Below are 24346 nucleotides of genomic sequence, written 5' to 3'. Positions count from 1 at the left end.
TCTACAGACTTCCAGAAATGCTGGAGCAAACATCACAATGGATGAACTTATAGGAATCAAATATAGGGAAAGCTCTCAAATGTCAGAAATGTTCATATCACACGTTGGAACAAGAGACATGCAGCTGTCTGTGGGTTATAACACTCAGAACCGTGGGTACATCTTCCTCCTTACCTGAACCTATCTTTTATCCTTCACTTGAGGACAGAGTGCTACTGGAGGCAAGGATCCTGTGCCTGTCCCCCGGCGCCATTACTGTGTAGGTCAAGTGCTCAGTAAAGCTATGTGCAAATGGGTCGGTGAATAAACTATAAACCAAGGAATAGAATCAAATAATTGTAGTCAAAAAATGTTGCATATCTGTAAAAAAGAAGGCACTTCTAGTGCTTACTTTCAACTTCTATAACAAGAAAGTAGATTTGTGGGTTCTGCCCTCTTCACAGTATCCCTAGGATTCTACAGGGGGGAAGTCTTGATGTTTCTTGTATTGGCTGATGAGCTATTGTTTCCTTCAGACTTTGCATCACTGATACGATAGGAAGAGCTACTGTGCAACAGCCAAGTACAACGCGAAACTGCATCTAGAAACCATTCCTAATCATGGCTTGCCTGTACATTTCTGAATAGAACTGGTACCCTGGAAGGATGCTACTGAGTGAGGATAAAAATTAACCACTGTAAGTGTTAATGAGGACCCTGTGTCTGTGTTAGAGAGTTATATGGAATCACAGTGACCCAAGTTAATGCTCCAGTACTTCTATTTCCTGACATCATGGTCCTAAGGACATAGCCTAACTTCTTTAGGTCTTATTGTCCATTCATAGAGTTAGACTAAAGAATTATTTACCTTCATTATGCCTCTTAAAAGAATGCTACATTATTACCAATAAGAGGAACTATAACAAATATGTATATGAATATATATATACACACACACATATATATATATATATATATATATGCATGTACATTCGAGATATATGTCTTGTATGTATACATTCCCAAGTAAGGTCAGAGTCATTGTGAGAAAATGATGCAATTTTTACTGAAATAAAAAACAAAATCTTTCCTGGTGTCTCAGTACCATTTTGCTGTAGCCTTTGCAATGATGTTTTCTAAATATCATTCTTCTTTCTCATCAGACATTTAGAGATTATACAATGCCTCTAGAGCAATATCCCTTGTCATCTTTCTTGAAGTTAGATATACTCTTACAAATGACCAATCTTTTTATCACTAAACCAGAACAGACACATGTAAAGAACAACAACAAAAAAAAAAAAGATTTGCTTTCTTTTACTTATCCTTAGAGTAATGGCCTATATTTGTTCCCTTGAAGACCTACTGAATAACTCTTTTAAGTAATAGTGCCACAAAGCAGTATTCAGAATCTAGAAACCATTTTTATTGAATAGAAAAGCTCAAAAGTACTTGGCAAGCCCCAGAGCTTTCTATTTGTGCTTGATTCATTCTTTACATGCTTTTATTTCTCTGCAGTCACTCCCAGCTCTAAGCTCTACAGTTTGTTTTCAAATAAATAAATGTTCCTTCCTTACGTGTCTACTGCATCAGGCTTCATGATTTGATTTGCCCCAAAGTCAAAATGCTGGAGATCATTGTGGCCAGAACTAATCAAGACTGGCAGGTTTAGAATGGAGCTTACACAGTACAGAGAAATAGGGCCATGCAGGTGGGGTCTAGTTATAGGGTGGGGCTTTGCTATGGGGTAGGGCTTGGCTATGGGGCATTTTCTGAATTTAGAATAAAAGGAGTATTTTAAACATGGATGGCTGCTTACAAGCTTTGGAAATAAATTTTATGTCTCTGATACTCAATCAGAAAATATGGCTGATGGGTTTGGGTTCACAGCAAGCTGTGGTGACAATTCAGTGACTTAAAAGAGAATAGAAAGCCTTCCAGAGTGGGTGCCCATATCAGGAAACAGTCTTTTTGCTCAGGTTTCCAGAAAATCATTTTTGAAAGAGGAAGTGAAGATGTATGTGTGTCACTTAAGTTTCCTAATCATATGCACCCGAACCTGATGTGACAGAGGTTTAAACCATGTGAACACTGATTTGGTTAATTGCTGCTAACATATGTGGGATAGAGAGAACAACTTGATATAACCAAATTAATAGCACAGTGACTAGAAGCAAACACTCACTATCTTTGCAGGCCCCATTGATGCCCTCTTTCTCCAAGCATCCTCCCCATGACTGTTAGATTTGCAGGAATACAGCAGCATTTTGACCTTGGGGTTGAAAAGCTGCTTTCATGTCTCAGCAATTGTCAGTTCCCTGGCCTTGAAATTAATTCTATCCCTACAGCGTGCATCATTGTCAACAAATGGTTATGATTATCCAGTTCTGTTTCCATCTGGATTGAATAAAAAAAGACCCAGACAATAAGCATTTGAGCCACGGGCATTTTATGTAAAACAGAAAGCGCTGTGTGCTGGGGATGTGGATGGGAGGAATTCAGGTGGGGTCTAGCCTCGCACTGTGCTTCCATCTTCCATCATGCTAACAGCAGCAGTTTTCTCAGTGTCTGTGACATCCAATGTCTCATTTACTTGGCAGACATTAGACACTGCCTAATTTGTATAAGAGCTGAAATTCTATAGGAAAATAAGTAAAAACTCAGGCTGTTTTCAAGTATTGCCTACAAAGTACTACTGCCTTCCCCAACTACTCTGTCTTGCTCTTGTACAGTGCTGGCATTAAATGATACTTATAAACAAATTTATTTTTCATGCGTCTACTTTTTACAGAAAACCTAAGATCTCTGTATGCAAATGTATCAGTTTTATTTTCAAACACTTCCTCAGTGCCTAGAAATATTCATAAAATATTTAGACTTTCAGAAAGTATTTGATGAATAAAGATATGTGAACAAACTCCAGGCTACCGAGGATTCTGGGAATCACAACATGTCTGTCGTGCAAGCTCTCAGTAGTAGCTGCTGATAGCCAGTGGTCCTTTTTTTTTTTTTTTTTTTTTTTTTTTTTTTTTTTTTTTAATTGAACAACTTTATTTTAAAAACCAAAGATAAATGTACAAATTTTAAGCATTTTTGCATAAAAGTATATGAATACATTTTTGTAAGTGCTTGGCTTTTTTTCCCCAAAGGTTTGATAGTGTGCATTAAGATCTTACTAGTTACAATGAGCATAAAGTACATATAAAACAGGATGTAACCTGGAATTAGTCAAAGTTTTCTTGGTGTGTAAGGATTAAGCATAATGGTTTTCTCTTTTTTTTCTTTTCTTGAACTTCTCACAGTCTGTGAGTTGTTTCTGGGGTGTTTAGAGCTTTCTGGAGTTAGTATCCTATTATCAGTGACTGCATATTATGTCTGTTCTTTTGTGACTGGGTTACCTAACTCAGGATGATATTCTCTAGATGCATCCATTTTCTTAAGAATTTCATAAAGTCATTGTTTCTGATAGCTGAATAGTACTCCATTGTGCAAATGTACCACAATTTTTGTATTCATTCATCTACTGAAGGACATCTGGGTTCTTTCCAGATTCTGGCTATTATAAATAGGGCTACTATAAACATTGTGGTGCATGTGTCTTTGTTGTATGTTGGAGCTTCTCTGTGGTAAATGCCCAGAAGTGGAATAACTGGGTCATCAGGTAGTACTATGTCCAATTTTCTGAGGAATTGCCAGACTGATTTCCAGAGTAATTGTACCAGTTTACAACTCCACCAACAGTGGAGAAGAGTTCCTCTTTCTCCACATCCTCACCAGCATCCCTGTTATCTGAATTTTTGATCTTGGCCAATCTGACTGCTGTGAGGTGGAATCTCAGGGTTGTTTTGATTTGTATTTCCCTGATGGTTAATGATGTTGAGCACTTCCTTAGATGCTTCTCAGCCATTCAATATTCCTCAATTGAGAACTTTTTCTTTAGCTCTGTACCCCATTTTTTAAATAGGGTTGTTTGATTCTCTGGTGTCTCGCTTCTTGAGTTCTTTGTATACCTTGGTTATTAGGCCTCTATCTGATGTGGGGTTGGTAAAGATTTTTTCCCACTCTGTTGGCTGCTGTTTTGTTTTCGTGACAGTGTCCTTAGCCTCAAAGAAACTTTGCAATCTCATTAAGTCCCATTTGATGATATTTGACCTTAGAGCTTGAGCCATTGGTGTTCTGTTCAGAAAATTTTCTCCTGTGCCTATGTGTTCTAAGGTTTTCCTTACTTTCTCGTCTAATAGTTACAGTGTACCTGGTTTAATGTGGAGATCTTTGATTCACTTGCACTTGAGCTTTGTACAAAAGGATAAGAAAGGGTCTATTTTCATTCTTCTGTATGCTGAGTGCCAGTTGGACTAACAGCATTTGTTGAATAGGCTGTCCTTTTTCCATTGAATGTTTACAGCTCCTTTGTCAAAAATCAGGTGACCATATATGTGTGGGCTCATTTCTGGATCTTCTATTCTATTCCATTGATCCATGTGCCTATTTCTGTACAAGTACCATGCAGTTTTCAGCACAATTGCCTTGTAATATAGCTTGAGGTCAGAGATAGTGATTCCCACAGATGTTTTCTTGTTGTTAAGGATGGATTTCGCTATTCTGGGTCTTTTGTTATTTCAGATGAAATTGCACAATGCTCTTTTCAACTCAATGAAGAATTTGGTTGGTATTTTGATGGGCATTGCATTGAATCTGTAGATTGCTTTTGGTAAGATGGCCATTTTAAAAATGTTGATCCTTTCAATCCATGAGCATGGGAGATCTTTCCATTTTCTGAGATCTTCCTCGATTTCCTTCTTTAGAGGTTTGAGGTTCTTGTCATACAGGTCCTTCACTTGCTTAGTTAGAGTCACAACAAGGTATTTCATAATTTTTGTGACTATTGTGGAGGGTACCTTTTCCCTAATTTCTTTCTCCACATGTTTTTCCTTTGAGTAGAAGAACACTACTGATTTCTTTGAGTTATTTTTATATCCAGCCACTTTGCTGAACTTGTTTATCAGCTGTAGGAGTTCTCTGGTGAAATTTGTGGGGTCACTTAAGTACACTCTCATGTCACCTGCAAATAGTGATGTTTTTACTTCTTCCTTTCCAATTTGTATCCCTTTGATTTCCTTTTGCTGTCTAATTGCTCTGGCCAGGACTTCCAGTACTATGTTGAATAGGTAGGGGGAGAATGGGCAGCCATGTGGAGTCCCTGATTTTAGTGGTATTGCTTCAAGTTTCTTACTGTTAAGTTTGATGTTGGCTGTTGATTTGCTGTATATTGCCAGTGGTTCTTATTGTCAAGGACTTCCTGTAATTTTCATTCTTATCTACTCTCCTTCCTATAGGCATTAGAAGGTCTAATGTCTTATCTATTACCATGCAAAGCCTTGCGTCACATGAAGTGACCAAGTTTGCAATCCTGAGCAAACTCAGTTTCAGAGTAAATTTTATTATTTCTTTATTATTTATAATATATATAATAAATAAATTCATTTATTATTTATTTTATTACTTATTATTTTGGAGATTTGACTAAATTAAGAACTTCAAAATTTTTTAGAAGCATTTTTGAAATTCTCCAAGGGCAAGGAGGCTTCAAATGTATAGCCGATGCTACATGCAAAATTTTTGCCATGGAGAGAAGCAAAAATCTCAAAATGTATCTAGTTTCACCATATAGAATTACCATTGGTGTAAATCCAAGTGATCATGTGTCAGCAAGTCTGTTTAATTCAACTTACGGTGTCATTGAGCAACCACTATGAGACCCCAGTCCTTTGTTCTTCCAAAGAAATGCAATGTGCGCCTCTCCTGGACCAACCTCCCTTGAGCACCCATTCTGTTTGAACCCTAAGACCAGAATTGCAGACTATTTTCCCTCCCAGCCCACAGTCTTGCTCAATTCCCACTTCCTCTTTCTATATTAGCCCCCTATTACTAGTCTTAGTCACTGTTCTATTGCTGTGAAGAGACACCATGACCATGGTAACTCTATAAAAGAAAGCATTTAATTGGGATATGCTTACAGTTTGGGAGGGTTATTCTATTCTCATCATGGCGGGGGAGTATGGACAGGCAAGCATGGTGCTAGAGAAGTAGCTGGAGCTTTACATCCTGGTCTACAGGTAGCAGACTGTGGAAACCTCAGAGCAGGCTTTTGAACCCTCAAAGCCAATCCCAGTGACACACCTCCTTCAACAAGGCCAGACCTCCAAATCCTTTTTAGACAGCTCACCATCTGGGGACTAACCAGGTAAATTTATAAGCCTATGGGTCCCATTTTCATTCAGACCACCACATTTTCGGAGCTAGTGGATTTTCCCTTAGTAAGCCATGTACTCCCTCACCTTTCAGACTTTAATCTGCTGTGTCTATATGAAATTCTCTTTCTATCTCCATTTTTTTTTTTTTTTTTGCCAAAAGTCTGCTTGTTTTTCAGTATCAAACTTCAAGGGTACTTTCTCCTAAACATTTACCCTTCTTTGCTTTATTTCGGCCATCTCAGAGCTCTACTAACCTCTGCATCAACTCCACTGTAGCATTCAACATGACACGTATGTTATACTATGTGGCACAAAATAAGTAGACTTATTCCTATGGTTGATCCAGATACATGGGAGTTGGTCATTGTATCACTTACATTTTTCATTCATGTGATGAAATACCTGACCAAAACAAACAAACAAACAAAAAAAAACAGAAACTTCAGACCAATTTCTCTCATGAACGTCAATACAAAAATACTCAATAAAATTCTTGCAAACCGAATCCAAGAACATATCAAAACGATCATTCACCATGATCAAGTAGGATTCATCCCAGGGATTCAGGAATGATTCAATATATGGAAATCCATCACAGTAATCCACTGTATAAACAAACTCAAAGAAAAAAAAAAAAAAAAACACATGACCATCTCATTTACATGCTGAGAAAGCATTTGACAAAATTCAACACCCCTTTATGTTAAAAGTCTTGGAAATATTAGGAATTTAAGGCCCATACTTAAACATAGTAAAAGCAAACCAGTAGCCAATATCAAACTAAATGGTGAGAAACTTGAAGAAATTCCACTAAAATCAGAGACTAGACAAGGCTGCCCACTCTCTCCCTACCTATTAAATATCGTACTGGAATTTTTAGCCAGTGCAATTAGGCAGCAAAAGGAAGTCAAATGGATAAAAATTGGAAAGGCGAAAGACAAAATATCACTATTTGCAGATGACATGATAGTATACTTAAGTGACACCCCAAAATTAAACCAGAGAACTCCTACAGCTAATAAACAACTTCAGCAAAGAGGCTAGATAAAAAAATTAATTCAAACAAATCAGTAGCCTTCCTCTAAACAGGCTGAGATAGTCACAAAAATTATAAAATACCTTGGGGTTATCCTAACAAAGCAAGTGAAAGATCTGTATGACAAGAACATCAAGTCTCTGAAGGATCAATATTATAAAAATGGCTATCTTTATGAAAGCAATCTACAGATTCAATGCAATCCCCATCAAAATGCCAACTTATTTTCATAGAGTTGGAAAGAGCAGTTTAAAAATTCATTTGGAGTAACAACAACAAAAACCCAGAATATAAAATAACTATTCTCAACAATAAAAGAACTTCTGGGGGAATCACCATCCCTAACCTCAATCTATATTACAGATCAATCATGATAAAAACCACATGGTATTAATACAGAGATAGGCAGATAAATCAATGGAAAAGAACTGAAGACCATGAAGTGAACCCATACACCTATGGTCACTTGATCTTTTACAAAGGAGTTAAAAACATTCAATGGAAAAAGGACAGCCTCTTCAACAAATGGTGCTGGTTCAACTGGCAGTCAGCATACAGAAGAATGCAAATTAATCCTTTCTTATTTCCTTGTACAAAAGCTCAAGTGCAAGTGGATCAAAGACCTCCACATAAAATCAGGTACACTGAAACTAATAGAACAGAAAGTGAGAAAGAGCTTAGAACACATAGGCACAGGGGAATATTTCTTGAACAGACACCAATGGCTTATGCTTTAAGATCAAGAATCGACAAATGAGACCTCATAAAATTGCAAAGCTTTTGTAAGGCAAAGGACACTGTCAAAAGGACGAAATGGCAACCAACTAATTAAAGAACTCAAGAAGTTACACTATAGAGAATCAATTAATCCTCTTAAAAATGGGGTACAGAGCTAAACAAAAAATTTTCAACTGAGAAATACTGAATGGCTAAAAAGCACCTAAGAAAAGGCTCAACATCCCTAGTCATCAAGGAAAAGTAAATCAAAAAAAAAAAAAAAAAAAAAAAAAAAAAAAAAAAAAAACCTGAGATTCCACCTCACAGCAGTCAGACTGGGTAAGATCAAAAACTCAGGTGACAGAAGATGCTAGAGAGGATGTGGAAAAAGAGGAACACTCCTCCACTGTTGGTAGGATTGCAAGCTAGTGTAACCACTCTGGAAATCATTTTGATGGTTCCTCAGAAAATGGACATAGAATTATCTGAGGACCCAGCTATTCTACTCCTGGGCATATACCGAAAAGAAGTTCCAACATTTAACAAGGAAACATGTTCCACCATGTTCATAGCAGCCTTATTTATAATAACCAGGAGCTGGAAAGAACCCAGATGTCCTTCAACAGAGGAATCGATACAGAAATTGTGGTACATTTACACAATGGAGTACTACTGAGCTATTAAAAACAATGACTTTATGAAATTCCTAAGCAAATCAATGGAACTAGAAACTGTGGCAGTAAATATTAAAAAATGGGAAGGCTTATCTCCATATCGGCCCCTTGGTCTCACTCTGCCTTTCTGCTTCTTGTATGGAGCCACATGCACGGACTCTGTCGTTCCTTCCAAGCTGCCTCCACGGGCTCTGTCAGCATGAGGCCCTTCTCTGGTGGTTTACTCCATCTGCCCTACTACCTCTGTCCTGGGGTGTTTCCTTACCCCAAATCCTAACACAATCACAACTCTAGCTTTTCACACTGGTTTATATATTTAATTCTCAATCCACAAACTCTCTACACAAGATTACACCAAAATGACAACTGCCCTTCTATATAAGCTATTAGATCTATAAAATCCTTAAATGCCTATAGCTACTTAATGCCATTTAAGCTCACCTGGACATAATTTAGCCTTCCCGATGTCCATCTTGGAGCTTCTCTCTTGGTCCTCCTCTCTCCTCTTACCTCTAACCCTCTCTCTCCACTCCTCTTACCCTGCCCAATTACTAGATCTCACCTTTATTTTACAAATTAAAATAAGAGGGTTTTGATGAAGTCCTGAGTATGTGACTAGGCAGCAGTTCTTAGGGAAGTGGAATTAATATCAAAATATGAATGGTTGTAGGACCACCTACAAGAAACTATCATCCTGAGTGAGGTAACCCATTCACAAAAGGGCAATCATGATAAGTGGATTCTAGCCCCCAAAAGCTCTGAATACCCAAGAAACAATTCACAGAACTAATGAATCTCAAAAAAAAAAAAAAAAAAAAAAAAAAAAAAAAAAAAAAAAAAAAAAAAAAGGAATGCCTCAGTACTTCTTAGAAGGGAGAACAGAACACTCACAGGAGGAAATAAAGGACCAAAAAGTGGAACAGAGATTTAAGAAAAGATCATTTAGAGACTACCTCACCTGGGGATCCATCCCCAGGTGTTTGCTGATAACCATCAGACTGAACATGGAGACCCCAAGGAAGGAGTTAGAGAAAGGACTGAAGGAGCTGAAAGGGTCTGAAACCTTATGGAAAGAACAACATTATTAACCAACCAAATTTTCCAGAACTCCCATGGACCAAAATATCCACCAATGAGCACACATGGAGAGACCCATGGCTACAGTTGCATGGGTAGCAGAGGACAGCATTGTTTGGCATCAATGGGACAAAAGGCCTCTGGTCCATGTAGGTGTGCTTTTCCATTGTAGGGGAATGCCAAGGCACGGAGTTGGAGAGGGTGGTTGGGAGAGAAGCATCTACATTCGAGCACGTGGAGGGGGACGGGGGAGAAGAGTGGGGGAAAGGAGATAATATTTGAAGTATAAATACAGAGACTATCTAAAAAAGACAGACAGACAGACAGGAAGAAAGAAAGAAAGAAAGAAAAAGAAAGAAAGAAAGAAAGAAAGAAAGAAAGAAAAAGAAAGAAAGAAAGAAAAAAGGTCCACATGTGGTCTTTAATATTCCCAACATCACTCAAGAATTCAGTCTTCCAAGGCAAATTCAAGGCAATCTCTTAAATGTGACTTGTGGTAAAGCAAAATAAAGTAACAACAACAACACCATGTAAAAGGATGTCAGCATACAATGACACAACATCCACATTCTCATTTCAGAAGACAGGAACTGGGGCAAAGCAAACAACAAGAGCAAACCTATACCATACACTAAGCACCTTCAGCCCCACAAGTACATCTAGTTTTATGTCCAGCTTCTGGGACTCTTAATGATATTATCTCAGTCTCAACTGTCTTGGGCATAATGATTATTAAATGTTGGTTGAATTTAGTCTTTAGTTTTTATCATGACCTGTAAATGGCTTTCTAGAATGTAAACATTGCTCAGTATAGAGGTTAATAGCATAGGTTTTAAAAAATTCTACCTTTGCCATTTGCTGTATTTTATAAAGGAGGGGCAAAAGAACAATTATATTAATACACATAAAATCATTATTTCTCCCTGTCAAATATCTAAGTTATAATTAAGAAAAAATAAAGCCAGAGGCAGACAGAAATCTATTTACTCCCAAACAAATTCTAGCATGTTTGATGCTGATGCATTGTCTCAAGTTCTTCATGTGAAAAATAGACTTTTGCCTTTATGTCTGATACCCTGAAAATATATCTGGATATGAGCTTTTGGGAAGTTGGAATTTGGTTTGATTTATCTGTGAGAGCTTCATATACCATTTTAATCTTTTACCATTTTGGAATATGGCAGGGTGAGCTTTGTATCTAGCCAGATGCAACTTGGCTCATAGTCCTTTAGACACTCTCTTGCCCTGATGCATCTGGCAGACAGGTAACCTCCTGCATCAGCCCAATCATTGCTTCTTAAGAGATGCTTCTCCACAAAGAATTCTAGAAGTCAGTGTGTCCTTTGCTGCCTGGTGGTAGATGCGACGTTACACCCATCTGACCATTGTTATCATATCCCCAGGTGTAGCTAGTGAGCCTCGGCAGCTTCTGTTCCGTTGTAGTCATTCTAATACTGCCCTAGGGCTCATGGGGTATTATAATCAACTATTGATTATTGGGATGACTAAATATGAAACATGAAACCTCATCTCTCATGTGCCTGACCCGCACTGAGACTTCTTCCCCTGGAGAGGTGAAAGAGTTTCAGGTCTTCTGGAGAGGTCAGTGAATGGAAACTATTCTTGAGCAAGGGGTTGTATGCTTACACTTGAGTGTGAAGAATGTGTTAGCTAGTCCATGGAACCCCAACGGTGCCTGTTTTTATGTCACCTTCTCTTATATATCTACATCCAAGGGACTAATTATCACTAGCATTTGGAACTAGCAAGATTCTTGCATCTCTGGCTAGAGGACATAATGTTTCCTTTTAAAAGTTCCTCCCATCTCAGCAGAGGGCTGCATCTACATCACATTGACTGCCTGAAAGGAGTCAAAGCTTCCCATGTAGTCATGGTAACCAACGACGCTCTCTGACCTGTATTTTTTCCCATTCTTTTTTTATCTGAGAGCCCAAACTCTTCCTGGTTTCAAGCCCAGATCCTCCTTAGAGCATCTTCCTGTGAACAGCTCTTGCTAGACCTGCTATGTCTCAGGTGAGAAACTGATGAGAACTATACACCTACCATATGTTCATATGCAAAACGTCTCCAAGTTTCCTGGAGACATTCGTTTCTTCTGAGTAATTACTGCATGATTCTGAGAAGTAGGTGAGTCTCTGGGCCCTGAGTTGGAAAAACTAACATTCTATCATTACATCTTCTTGCATAATTTATCTAGGACATGATGTAATAGCAAAGAAAAAAATGCCACTTGAACTGCCTTTAGCCTCTGGCACTTAATTGGCCATCCTGTATGTGCAGAGTTGCACAGCATTGGGAAGAACTGGGCTTGGGGGGAGGCAATGGTTTCAGAATTGAGTCAGTAATTTTAGAGCTGAAAGACATCAAATACCTTCTGTCAAGATCCACCAGAGACAACAGTTGATTTCCCATTACACTATGTGTCTAAAAATAATGTAGTTCTCCATATTATAAATATTAGTCATTGTAGATGATTACTACAAAACGGTTTAAAAAGAAGAGCTGAAAGGAATACATTACTGGAACACACCAGACTCTGAACAAACCATGGACAGTTTTTAACCAGCAATCCATTTGATGAGTCTTTGCCTGAACTCCTCTTTGATTTGTTGTCCTCAGAACAAGATGTTAAGAAGTACAAATTGGGAGCTGATAGAAATCTCAGAGGGTAAATGTACTTCCCACACAAACTTGACAACCTGAGTTTGATATCTAGATTCCACAGGACGTGGCACTCACACATGAACCTGGGTCCTCTGGAAAAGCAGCTAGTGCTCTTACCTGTTGAGGTCCCTCTCCAGAGACAATTGCTGTTTCTGTTTGGTTTTGTATGACAAGGTTTCACTGAGTAACAGCCCTGGCTGCCCAGGAGGGTCTTTGTAGAGCAGGCTGGCCTTAGACTCATAGATATCCACCTGCCTCTGCCTACTGAGTGCAGGGTGTGTGTCGTCACACCCTAAAGTTATTTTTAAATGAAAATGGAAGTAGTGAAACATGAATCCAAAAGAGACTAAATAACACTCAGGAGCCTGCCCGAGGTCGCTGGCTATGCATAGGTGGTCGGAAGGTATTGGAATGTGTGTAATGTATCACATTAGAAGAAATAGCTTCTGTTTTCTGACCTACTACTCAGTCGGTCATTTAAAACAGTCTTTGGAGATGGGTGACAAGCCAATTGAGTGAAGGAGAATTGCTGTCAGCATGACTCCTGGCATTTTGTGATGTCAGCCATCAAACTGAGGACCTTGCTCATGCTAAGCAAGTGCTCCACCACTGAGTTGTAACTCCAGCTGATAACTGTCTTTTACAATGCACATGTTCTGTAAGTGTTTGGCTGCCTATAGAAACCAACTTTTCCTTCCTAGCTAACATCTAAGAATGCAAACAGAACACCAGAGAATTTTCTACATTTTCCATACCAAGAATACAGTCTGAGAATATAACTCAAGGCAGTGTGAAAAATAAAAAGATAAACACAAAATGAAGTGGAGGAAAAAGTAAATTTGCAGAGTAGAAACAAATTTTTTAAAAATGCAAAAGGGGACCCAAAGTACTTTTAGTCAACAAATCACACACACAGTTTATCAACAGGAGTTCAGATTAAAACTTTGTCCATTTCAGCTCAAAACTCCAATGCAGCTTAATGGTTGATTACCAACTAGTCACAGTAATGCTGAAAATCAAATCCTCAATGAAATAACCATGAATCTCTTTAAGATATTCAAGAATTTTTCCCTTATGTGGAATAAACAGAGTATACTTGTAAAAACTTAGCTCACCTAGATTTCCACCAGGGCCCCAATAACTTACCTTTTTGACATCCCTGGATAGTTTTATTCAACAAGGAATGGCATGAACAAGATGAGGAAGACATCTGACCTGGATAAAAGTAGCCTTCATGATGTGCTGAGCAGGCTCAGAGACACACTGCTGTTATGATGAAGATATTGGCCAGCATCCACAAATGTTCCCATCTGCTGAGTCTCCAGACATTTTGTGTTTAGTTACACTTGTGATGCAGTATAGGTTGTTTACAAACCCACATCACAGAAAGAACCAAAATGCATGTGGTTACATTTTGTATAAAGCATCAAAATCATAATGAATGCCACCGATGTTAGAAAATATTTGGACAGCTTTTCCTCCTCTGAAGGCTCTGATTGGATAATGAAGTTTATTGACATGGATGAAGACTTATTAGTATAAATATTTTACATAAAAACGGAGCCATTTAAGTATCCTTTCTCCATTTTGAATGGCATTGTTTGCCTCCAATGATATTTTTAATATACAGTGTTTGTTAATAATTTGAGATTTTTCAAGCATAAATATAAAATGTTTTGATCATATCTACCCTTACTCATCCCCTAAATCCTCCCAGGTCTACTTTCAACAGCTTCCATCCATCCCAACCTCAGGTCTTCTACTTTTTCAATAACCTATTGAGTCAAATTTGTGTTGCTAAGGTAATAATAGGTGTGGTCCAATCTACTAGAGCAAGAACAACTGCCCAGTGACCACACCTTTGAGGAAAACTGATTCTCTCTATTCCATCAGGCATCAGTAACAGCTTCTCATTTGAGGGGAAGGGAAGCTTCTTGAAGTCCTATTCTCTATGCTGGAAAGTTGGCTAGCTTGGCCCTTATATGGGTCTTTCTTAGTCAACCACTGATGCTGTGAGTTTACTGGTTTATTTGTTGTGCCATGTCCAAAGGACAATGATCCTCTCCAAACTCCAGAGTGTGATCTTTCAAGATTATTCTTGAGTCATGGGGGAAAAAGATAGAATATAAATGCTCCATTTATATAAGGCTGATCAATACACAGATAAGTATTTAGTATTTTCTGCTCTTTGACAATTCTAAGTTTCTGCATAATTAACTGCATTTTTCTAATGATATATGAGAGCTTCTAATCTATGGGTATAGAGATACAAATATTAGAGGGCACTTTAATGTCCATTTATCAAAATAATAGTAGAGGGTGCACTCCTGGAGTTTATGAGCTCCCCAGGCACGGACTTGTGACTAGATTTGTAGTAATAGGCATGTATACATCTCCTCTTAAGAAAAGGGTCTTAAATCCAATCAGGAAGCAGTTAATTGCCTCATAATTTTGGGCCACTATTGTACCCATGGGTATATCTTACATAGATTATAGCTCACAGCATGCACAGCTGAGTAAGACTACAGATGACTTTACTCCCCCGGAAGCCAGCATAGCATTTTCATAATCATAAAATATGGCCAGTGAAGAGGACTCTTCCTAGTCCGTACCAACTTGATTTCTCCATGTCTTACCATCTTGTTTTAGTGGGCAGACGAGCAGTAGCAATATCCTGTATTGTCTGACAGATCCCCGAGACAACTGTGACCAACAACTTGAGAGGAAGCATTGCATTCTTGGAATTTAACCTTTTATTTCGATGATATTTTTCCATGTGTTAGCACACTGATGGAATGTCTACCCCATCCAAACACTAGTTTAACTCCACTATTCCTTCCAAAAGCATTTCCTGACACTTGCTCATCTTCCTACCAAGGCAGAGACAGTGTCTTCTCCGCACAAGCAATATACTGATTATGGCATCACCTGTACTGCTTTACTTCACGATTTCTTTAAATTTTTTTAAGTTTAAAAACATAGTCTTGTTCTGTGCGGCGTTTCAGTCTGTCTGAGGTGGGCTGTGATCGAGTCTCGGCGAGGCCGGCGCACCGCAGCCATGGCAGAGGCTGATGTGAATCCAAAGGCCTATCCCCTTGCAGATGCCCACCCCACCAAGAAGCTGCTGGACCTTGTTCAGCAGTCCTGCAACTACAAGGAGCTTCGGAAAGGAACCAATGAAGCCACCAAAGCCCTCAACAGAGGCATCTCTGGATTCATTGTGATGGCAGCAGACTCCGAGCCCTTGGAGATCATCCTGGACCTCCCTCTGCTATGTGAAGACAAGAATGTGCCCTATGTATTTGTGCGCTCCAAGCAGGCTTTAGGACAGGTTTGTGGAGTCTCCAGGCCCGTCCTCGCCTGTTCTGTTACCATCAAAGAAGGCTCTCAACTAAAGCAGCAGATCCGGTCCATTCAGCAGTCTACTGAAAGGCTCCTGGTGTAGGCTGTGACCTCTACCCTTAACTGCCTACTCCTACCCTGTTTGTGTATCATATTGTCTGTTAGCATGTACTATTTCGCCAGTTTATATTATATTGTATTACACCTGGTTCTTGTATTTTTATTTTATTTTTGTCTTAACAGAGGATTTTACCATCTCCTTGTCCTCTTCTACCATTTTTTAGCCTTAAAAAAATGAAATGATAGCTAAGGCAGGTGAAAGAATGTCACCATTAACAGTGGAAAGAACCAGAAGAAACTTAAGCCGGGGACAGTCTGTACTTTCCTCTGCAGACTTCTTCCACTGTGCCGGGTCGGATGACAGTGACACTGGTCCCTTGTGCCTTTGATATAAGGTCTCCATAAATGTCACCACCACGGAGGAACTTTGGGTAGCAGTAGTCCTCCACCCCCCACTATCATTTGAAGAAATTTGATGTTAGGCCTATGTCTGGCTGCCATTTATTAATGTCCTGTGTGTTTCTGTTGCGTGTAACATGTTCTTCTGTATCCGAGGCAGTAACAGCTCAAAGGGATTCTGGGGAAGTCATGGTGATTTGGCTGGAACTTACAGCAGAGACAATGTTAACATCCTCTCCTCGGTGAATGGGGATTTCTTGTGGAGCAGTTCTGACACCTGTGTCGGGAGCCTTTATCCTGTTCCTCCCACAACATGTGTCAGGTGTGTTCTCCCTCACGTGAAGAAAGTAGAGCGTGGTCATTGCTGAGCATCCTAATAAATATATGTTCATATTTTGTTTTAAGTGAAAGAAAACGTAGTCTTGTTCTTCTTTTAGCAACGAACAAATGGATAACAGTGTGCTCTGCCCATTAGAGCAAGGGTAGAGGAATATCTGCCTGTTATACAATTTCTATTATGTTTTATACCTAAAATGAATATCCCATAACTGATATTTCTCAATAGTTTCGGTTTTAATGTTTTTCACTGCTAATTGGAATCCAAGAGCTTATGGAAACTGTGGTCTGTCTTATGTAAACAATGAGTTTTTACAAGGTAAGAGCTCTGGCTAATTTCTGACCATTGTGTTACCCAGGTGGGTGGTCAGGACAACAGGCTTCTCTCACAACAGGCTTACACGGGCTTTGCCACTTTGTTCTGGTTGTTCACAGCATGACACTCAACTCATTATCAGAATGGAAAAGCATTTTTCCCCATCTATATTAACATATAACATTATAACACAGCCAAAGTACAACACAGGAAAACCCCACCCTCCTGTTTCGAGCTACCAGAGATTTTCTTAGCCAAGACTTAATGACTCAGACAGGGCATTCAGAAATTGAAAAGCTCATAATGAACACGCTTTCTACTCTCCACTCCCACCCTCCCTCCGAGTCTCACAAGGCGGTGTTATTTTTAACTCTACATTGCTTCAGCTGCACTTCAGAGAAAGCCAAGCTGAGACAGAGGTGCAACTCTGTTCACAGGGAGGGAGGCATGGCAGAGAAAAAGGAAAGGTTGTGACAAAAAGAGGGAGAAGTTGGAAGAGGGGTTAGAAGCATTTTTCAGAAAAGTGAGACTAGATTCAGCCCTCAGCCATAAGGGATGTGGTGAGCAGTCTATTTTCGCAGCCTAGGTTTGAATGTGCTGGTTTGAATGAGAATGGTCTCCAGGGGATTATGGATTTGAATACTTAGTCACCAGGCAGGGACACTATTTGAAGTAATTAGGTGTGGCCTTGTTGGAGGAAGTGTTACTGGGGATGGGCCCTGAAGTTTCAAAACTAGGGGGTAGGCTTTGAAGTTTCAATGAACCATTCCAAGCCCAGATTTTCTCTCTCTATATATCAGTATACATACAGATACTGATATAGAACTCTCAGTTTTCTCCTCAGCCCTATCTTTGCCTTCATGAGGCCATTCTTCCCTCCACAATGATGCTAGACTAAACTTCTGAAATTGTAAGCCAGCTCCAACTAAATGCTTTCTTTTATAAGAGTTGCCATGGTCATGGTGTCTCTTCATAGTAGAACACTTACTAAGCCAGAGTATGGGGAGCGAGGAAGATGGACTGGGATGAGGATAGTAGCACTGCTCACCACAGAACTAGACAAGAATGAGGTAGAGCCAGTGTAAGGATATAGGATTTTACAGTTGTAACTAAAACTGCTCTTTGAGTTCAATATGTGCTTTGATCTAAGCAAAGCCTCCAAGGTTTTATACTAATTTCCCCTCCTTACTTTAATGAACAACTCCTAGTCTGTATTATGTTAGGACATTTATACTAAAGGGGAAAATGCATGACCCAAAGTAACTAAGTTGATTATGTTTCTTTGTTGTTCTTGGGTGTGGGGGGCTCTTCTCAGTAATACGCTTCCTCTTCGTGTCATGCAGGTAAATTTACCGGATGTGCTTTCATTCTTTTCCTGCCTAACAGAGATGATTCCATGACTCAAATGTGATTAAAGTAAAACTGAATTATACTGTAAATGTTACCCTGGAGGTGAGCAATGGAGCCCAGAAATTCCTCTAGGCATTTTCCTCTTTGGTTTTGTCATGTAATTTCCTCTGGTCCTGGATAATAGCAGATAATATTTCAGCATCAAATCACACTATGTTAAATTATTTACATTTAATTATATTTCCGGTATGTGGTCTGTAGTCAGCAACACACACACACACACACACACACACACACACACACACACACACACACACACGGTGGGGGAGGGAAAGAGAGGGATGAAATGGGTTCCCAACATATACCAAAAGAAAACAAATGACACCCTAGACAAGCAGCTCAAAACGTCTTGTTTGAAAAGGTGCAGAGAAATTTGCAACGGTACAGTGAGTAGCGTGGTCATCAGAACCAGGTAAGGAGACAGCTCTCGTGAGAAGAATGGAAGAAGTCCATGTCAAAGGACAATTCCATTTGGTAAGGAGAGTGGTTTAGTCTGATTTGGTTTCCTGAAAGGATAAATCACAACCTCATCTGCATAGCCTACTGCTAGGGTCTCTACTGACCAAACTAAACACAAGGTTTCAGACCATACAGGTCAGCCTTGTGGGGCCAGACATCAGGATAGAGAAGAAACGTCCAAACTAGGGGAACAAACATGAGATAACTGCATCAAATAGGTTGTTTTTCAAAATGGTAACACTTTACTTTACTTAAACCAAAAATAAGTTTGATTTGAGCTTTGCAATTGCTTATACTTTCGAGAACCAGACCTGAGCTGTCTGGTTCTGCAAATTCCTTCCACCCTAGTGAAGTCCTTTGCATTTGTAAACAATGCATTATTATATTTTCCCCAATTAATAAAATACAAAAAGATTGAAATTCTAATTATCAGAGCACAGCATTATTATTCTCTCTCTCCTCTCTCTCTCTCTCTCTCTCTCTCTCTCTCTCTCTCTCTCACACACACACACACACACACACACACACAGAACTTAGGAGACCTTACAGTTACATTTTCTTTCCATTTATTTACATTTTCTGAATAGCTGTTATCCAGTAACACATCTGAAAGAAACAGATGCAAATGTAATGTGTTTTCCTGTAATCCATCGGACATATGCAGAGATGCAAACATAAGCACAAGCAAACATGTCTTCCCTATGTTGGCTTCACTAAACAATGGCATTTAATTAATTTTTGTTTAGTTCAGAAAGAAGACCATACAGACCACAGACGTATCTACAGTCATGTGTGATAAGAGGTTCACAAATATTCCTAGGCGCTTCCTTTTCACAGTGTGGCTCCTTGTGAAGGCTTCCTCTGTGAGAGAGGATAGTTGGTAGAACCCAAGCTTCACCCTAAGTTATCTCCATCTGCCGTGATCACAGTTAAGTTCTGAATTTACCCTAATTGAACAGGCTTAGATCACTCTGGAATCTGGTGCCAGAAAAACAAAAAAGTCAGGTAATATACTTGACGTGAGCCAAGAAGAGCTTATCCTATGGGTTAAGTGTGAGGCCAGTTTTACTCTAATAGTATGGCAGTGGAGAATGGAAAAATCCCCAAGGACAATCTGGGAATTATTAATAAAGGAAAGTGGGGAGTGAATGCCAGGAAGAAAATAATTCTAAAATTTATTTATATGTAGACTACTTAGAAATGAAAAAGACAGTAACAAACTCCCCAAAATGCTGGGTCATGTTCTAGAGGATTTTCTAAGGAGTGACAGAATGAGATGTATTGTCTTGGGTGACTCAGAGAAGAACACAAAGATCTCGGCAGGATCAGAGAGGTTTCTTCACATATCAGGATGTTCAGTGTGACGACTGGACCTGGAGAGTCCCACATCCAGACTACAAAGATAGAAGGAGTCACTTTATGTCATGGTAAAGATTCATTGCCTTACCCTTTACATTATTAAAGTACTTAGCCAGAAATGACAAGATAGAATCCATTTTATAAATTATAAACTCATTTTGTAAACATAGATGTAAAGAACTAGGAGTTAGACAGAGAGAGTCCTGAATATGCCACCAAGTATGGAGTGGGCTCATGGCTAGGTTACAGAGATGGTGAATGCCCAAGATGGCCAGAGTCTTCCCTACTCTAATGATCTGAGACAAAAACCCACACTTAAAACAAAGGCTTTTGGGATTTTTCTTCTGCCACTAGCCCTCCTGCTATTAGACTGGATCAATGGGTCAGGTGGCTTCAGAACACTCAGTAACAGTTGTGAGACCCTGTGTTTACTCAAACTGACAAACCCTAAATTAGGGGAGGAAGATCCTTTGAAGATTTTAAAAAACTCAGGCCTTAAGGAGAGACTGGATTTTTTAGCTTCTCGAATACTCCCTCTGATGTGTGGAGGGTATTTCTCCCTGTGTGTCTGCCGCATGCATGCCTCACTCCCAATCAAAGCAGTCGAATGCTGATTCTATGTGCTCCCGTTGGCTGTGTCCCACATCTCACCACTGCTACCTGTGAAGACTGGAACTTCTCCTGCTGTCTGATTCTTTAACTGGGAGGGAAAATGAACCAGATTAAGACCTGGAACAATCTAGGTAGAACAGGCAATGTAGGGAAGAATGCTTAAAGGAGGGCCGAATGTAAGTCAAAGTTTCTCCTCAGAGGCTGCTGGATTCAGAGGTAGGAGGAGAGAGCATGGTCCTGGAATCACTGGGATTTGAATATCACTTGGGCCTGAATGCAAATGTTTATAAAGGCACAAGGCTTGAGACTGATTCTGAGTTACCAGGGTGTTAAAAAGCTGTTCTATCTATTCCAGGTGTTTCTACTATCAACCTGCATGTTTTATATTTACCTTTATATACAATTTTTATTATATCTATTACAGTTGAAGCTTCCACTGGCTTAATTTACATATGCAAAAAAGTAGAATAATTGAAGTTAAAGTATTTTGGCTTGCATGAAAAATAATTTAGAAATTCATGTACAGGTGGATTTTAAATTATTGTTATTATCTTAGTGATGAATATAGGCATAAAATAAATATAAGTCAATCAAAAAATTATGCTTAAGCAACAAGCTTGAAATTTTGCCTTCTTTTTGTACACAGTCCCATGTTTGCCCTGACAAATGGAAGAAGAATGAACTATAAAAAATTACTTAGACATGATTACTAATTGTCTATTCACTTAAGAGGTGTCTAGTTTTGGCGTTGTACACATTGCCTATTTCACAGAAATGACTTCTCTTTTTATTTAAAAACAAGAAAATCAATAGACATAGCTTCAATGAGCTTACTCTAGCAACCCCACTCAGCTCCATCTTATTGGATATTTAAAATGGTAACAGTAAGGAGGTAATGCCACCTCTAGACAGAGAAAAATGTGACATTTTTATGCATCCACTCTGAAACTATATAAATTATATGAATTTTAAAAGAAGAACCAACTAAACTGAGTAATGGTCAACGAAAATAGATCACCTACCCAGGAAATAAGTAGATATTGCTCTGAATGAAAGGAGTCACAAAGGATGGCAATGAGAAGGAAGGCCAAACATAGCCAGGGGGAGAACAAATCAGTCTTACACTATTGATGAGTAGTTAGTACCTGATATAATAGAGAAAATAGGATGTCTGGGAAGTATCGACATTTATGAAACAACACTCACCGAGGCCAATGGTTTCAGTCTTACTGCTCAACTAAACAAGTGCTCGCTTCCTACTCCAGAGGACATTTTGTTTTACTATAAACTCCCCTTCTCATCTTTGTTCATATCTTAAATAATGGAGAAAGACTCAACTGAAGTACAAGCTGGATCTACCTGACATTTCAGTTATGGAACAAAAAAGGTTCTCTGTAGCCAGCTATAGCACTCAGGAGTGTGGTCACCACACCTCACTTGGGCAGCGCTGTAGAGCTGGCCCTGGTGGCATGGTGTGGGAGAGCTGGCCCACCCCTCACCAGCGCAAAGCAGGAAAGCTAGTCCTGGGGGCTGGTGGCACTGGTGCAGGAAAACAGGTGGTCTGACCAAGTCAGCTTCTGTTAAAGCCCAGATCCAGGACTCTGAGTTGGCTCACGACATCTAATACCCCACTTACAAACTGCTGGAGCACATGAAAGGGCGAAACTTGTAGGTCCGAAGCTGTGGGATCTCCACGACACAGCAACAACAGGATATCTGAGTGGAGTCCCAGTAAGGGTCCAGTATTGATAGTGTAGCAGAAGTCAGAGGGTTCAAACCAGACCAATGACTCATTGCAATGAACATTGGCAAATAGAGCTGTCTGTGTAATAAGGTTTAATGTGTGTCACACCGACACACACTACCGCTTCCACAAAAAGGTTTGGTTTGTTTGTTTGTTTGTTTGTTTGTTTGTTTACTTACTTATTTATTTATTTATTTATGTTCTTTTATTTTTCTTTTGGGAGGGAGAGGTTGCAAGGGTGGATATGAAGGGTCAGGAAGATGAGCTGGATTGGGGAACATGATGTGAAATTCACAAAGAATCAATAAAAAGGTTTTGAAAAGGGCTCCTTGAAAGTGTGGGAAGTGTGCACAGTGACTATGGTATGAGTAACTGAGTATCCTCAGAGATGCAGGCAAAAAGGGTCTGAAGAGCCAAAGCAAATGCTTCCCGTGAAAGAAGGCTTCTGAAAAGACAAAGGGGGAGATTTGAGAGTGCCTTTAGCATAGCATTCTGTAACAGCAAAAAAGAGACCCTGTATTTAATAAGAGAAATCTGGTTAGAAAAATATTCTCACAGAAAAATTAAGATTTCTGAATTTAGAATAATTGATAGCAAATAATCTTTTGCTTTACAAAAAAATTAGTTAAAGGAACCATCAATAACTCAAAGAATAAGATAAGAATGCTTTTGAGAACTCTGAAGCTAGTGTGCTAACAGTTATTATCAAAATCATTATTGTCATTTACAATTTGTAGTTGAAAAAGATGGATCACCTGGAATTCTGACAGCTGAGTTTTAAACACCCGGTGCTCTTCTACTCTAGATCTTAGTTCAGAAGGAAATTCTTTTGATCAAAAAAAAAATGGATGAGTTTTCTTTTCTTTTCTTTTCTTTTCTTTTCTTTTCTTTTCTTTCTTTTCTTTCCTTTTTTTTCCCTACCCCATACCTCCTGGGATAAGATAAGATTTCTTTATGTAGCCCTGGCTCTCCTGTCTGGACTTGAACTCGCAGAGATCTGCCTGATCCCGCCTCCCACGTGCTGAGACTAAAGGTGTGCACTACCACAGCCTGGTCCTACCGATGGCATTCCTACATGGTATAAATTAGTATTCTAGGGCACAGCCAGTAGATGTTCTTATTCAAATTCACAGTGTTTCCAGGGTCTGTCAAAACTTTTCAACTCTGTCACTACAGTGGGAAGGAGGCATAGATAGTGCAGTTAACCATGGCCACGAATATCTAATTGCAACTACCTGGGATATCAGATTTGCCCCATTAGACATAATTTGCTATCTCAGATTACAGAATGCATAAAAATAAAAAGAAGGCCATTTTGTGTGTGGGCCTGTTACTACGACGATACCAAAATGTATGAAGGATATTAAAATATTTCAACTTCTCTCACATATATATAAAGACCAAAAACTAAAAATGAAATGTTTACAATTTGGAATTAGTATAAAGGACCATCACTCATTGATCAAGTAAAGTATATTCCAGCAATTTAAAGCCTCATTATTAAAAACCTAGTACTTTAAAAATATATACAAAACAAGTAAATCATATACTAGTAAAACTTCAGAAGTTTTATCAGAATTTAACATTGTTCCCGTCTCTACAAAAACATACCCCCTTTGTTCCTTGAAAGTCATCTTTCTTTTAGAACATCTAAAATAATTGTATTAATGTATTTTGAATATATTAACTCCTATTGGCTCCCTTTTTATACCCTCTCAACCATCCCATCAATTGCCACCCAACATTGAGATTATTCCCTTCTCATTTTTCTTTCTTCCCCATTGAGTTCAGCTTAAATTGTCCAGCTAGTCCTGAGTCTGAAGCTGGTTTGACTCTCCCTCCCTTAGCCAACATCTAATGCCAACAGCTTCTCGGCCCGTGGTGAGA

At 39.1% G+C, this 24346-nt stretch overlaps 2 protein-coding genes across 4 annotated transcripts in view; one reads left to right on the top strand and one right to left on the bottom strand.

Moving 5' to 3' along the window:
- KCNAB1 (potassium voltage-gated channel subfamily A regulatory beta subunit 1) overlaps positions 1 to 24346 on the bottom strand; it is a gene marked incomplete at its 5' end in the record, with an annotated part of 412738 nt that overhangs the window by 313114 nt on the left and 75278 nt on the right. The window lies entirely within an intron of this gene.
- Positions 15481 to 15867, top strand: LOC308420379 (NHP2-like protein 1; the record flags this gene model as incomplete). The annotated part of the gene is made up of 1 exon (XM_080916363.1): positions 15481 to 15867. The coding sequence occupies one exon, from the start codon at positions 15481 to 15483 to the stop codon at positions 15865 to 15867; it is 387 nt and encodes a 128-aa protein (XP_080772489.1).

Source organism: Micromys minutus (genome assembly GCF_963924665.1).
Source record: "Micromys minutus genome assembly, chromosome: 4".
Lineage (NCBI taxonomy): Eukaryota > Metazoa > Chordata > Mammalia > Rodentia > Muridae > Micromys > Micromys minutus.
Note: the sequence above shows the minus strand (reverse complement) of the source record. Positions and strands in the feature narration are given on the sequence as shown.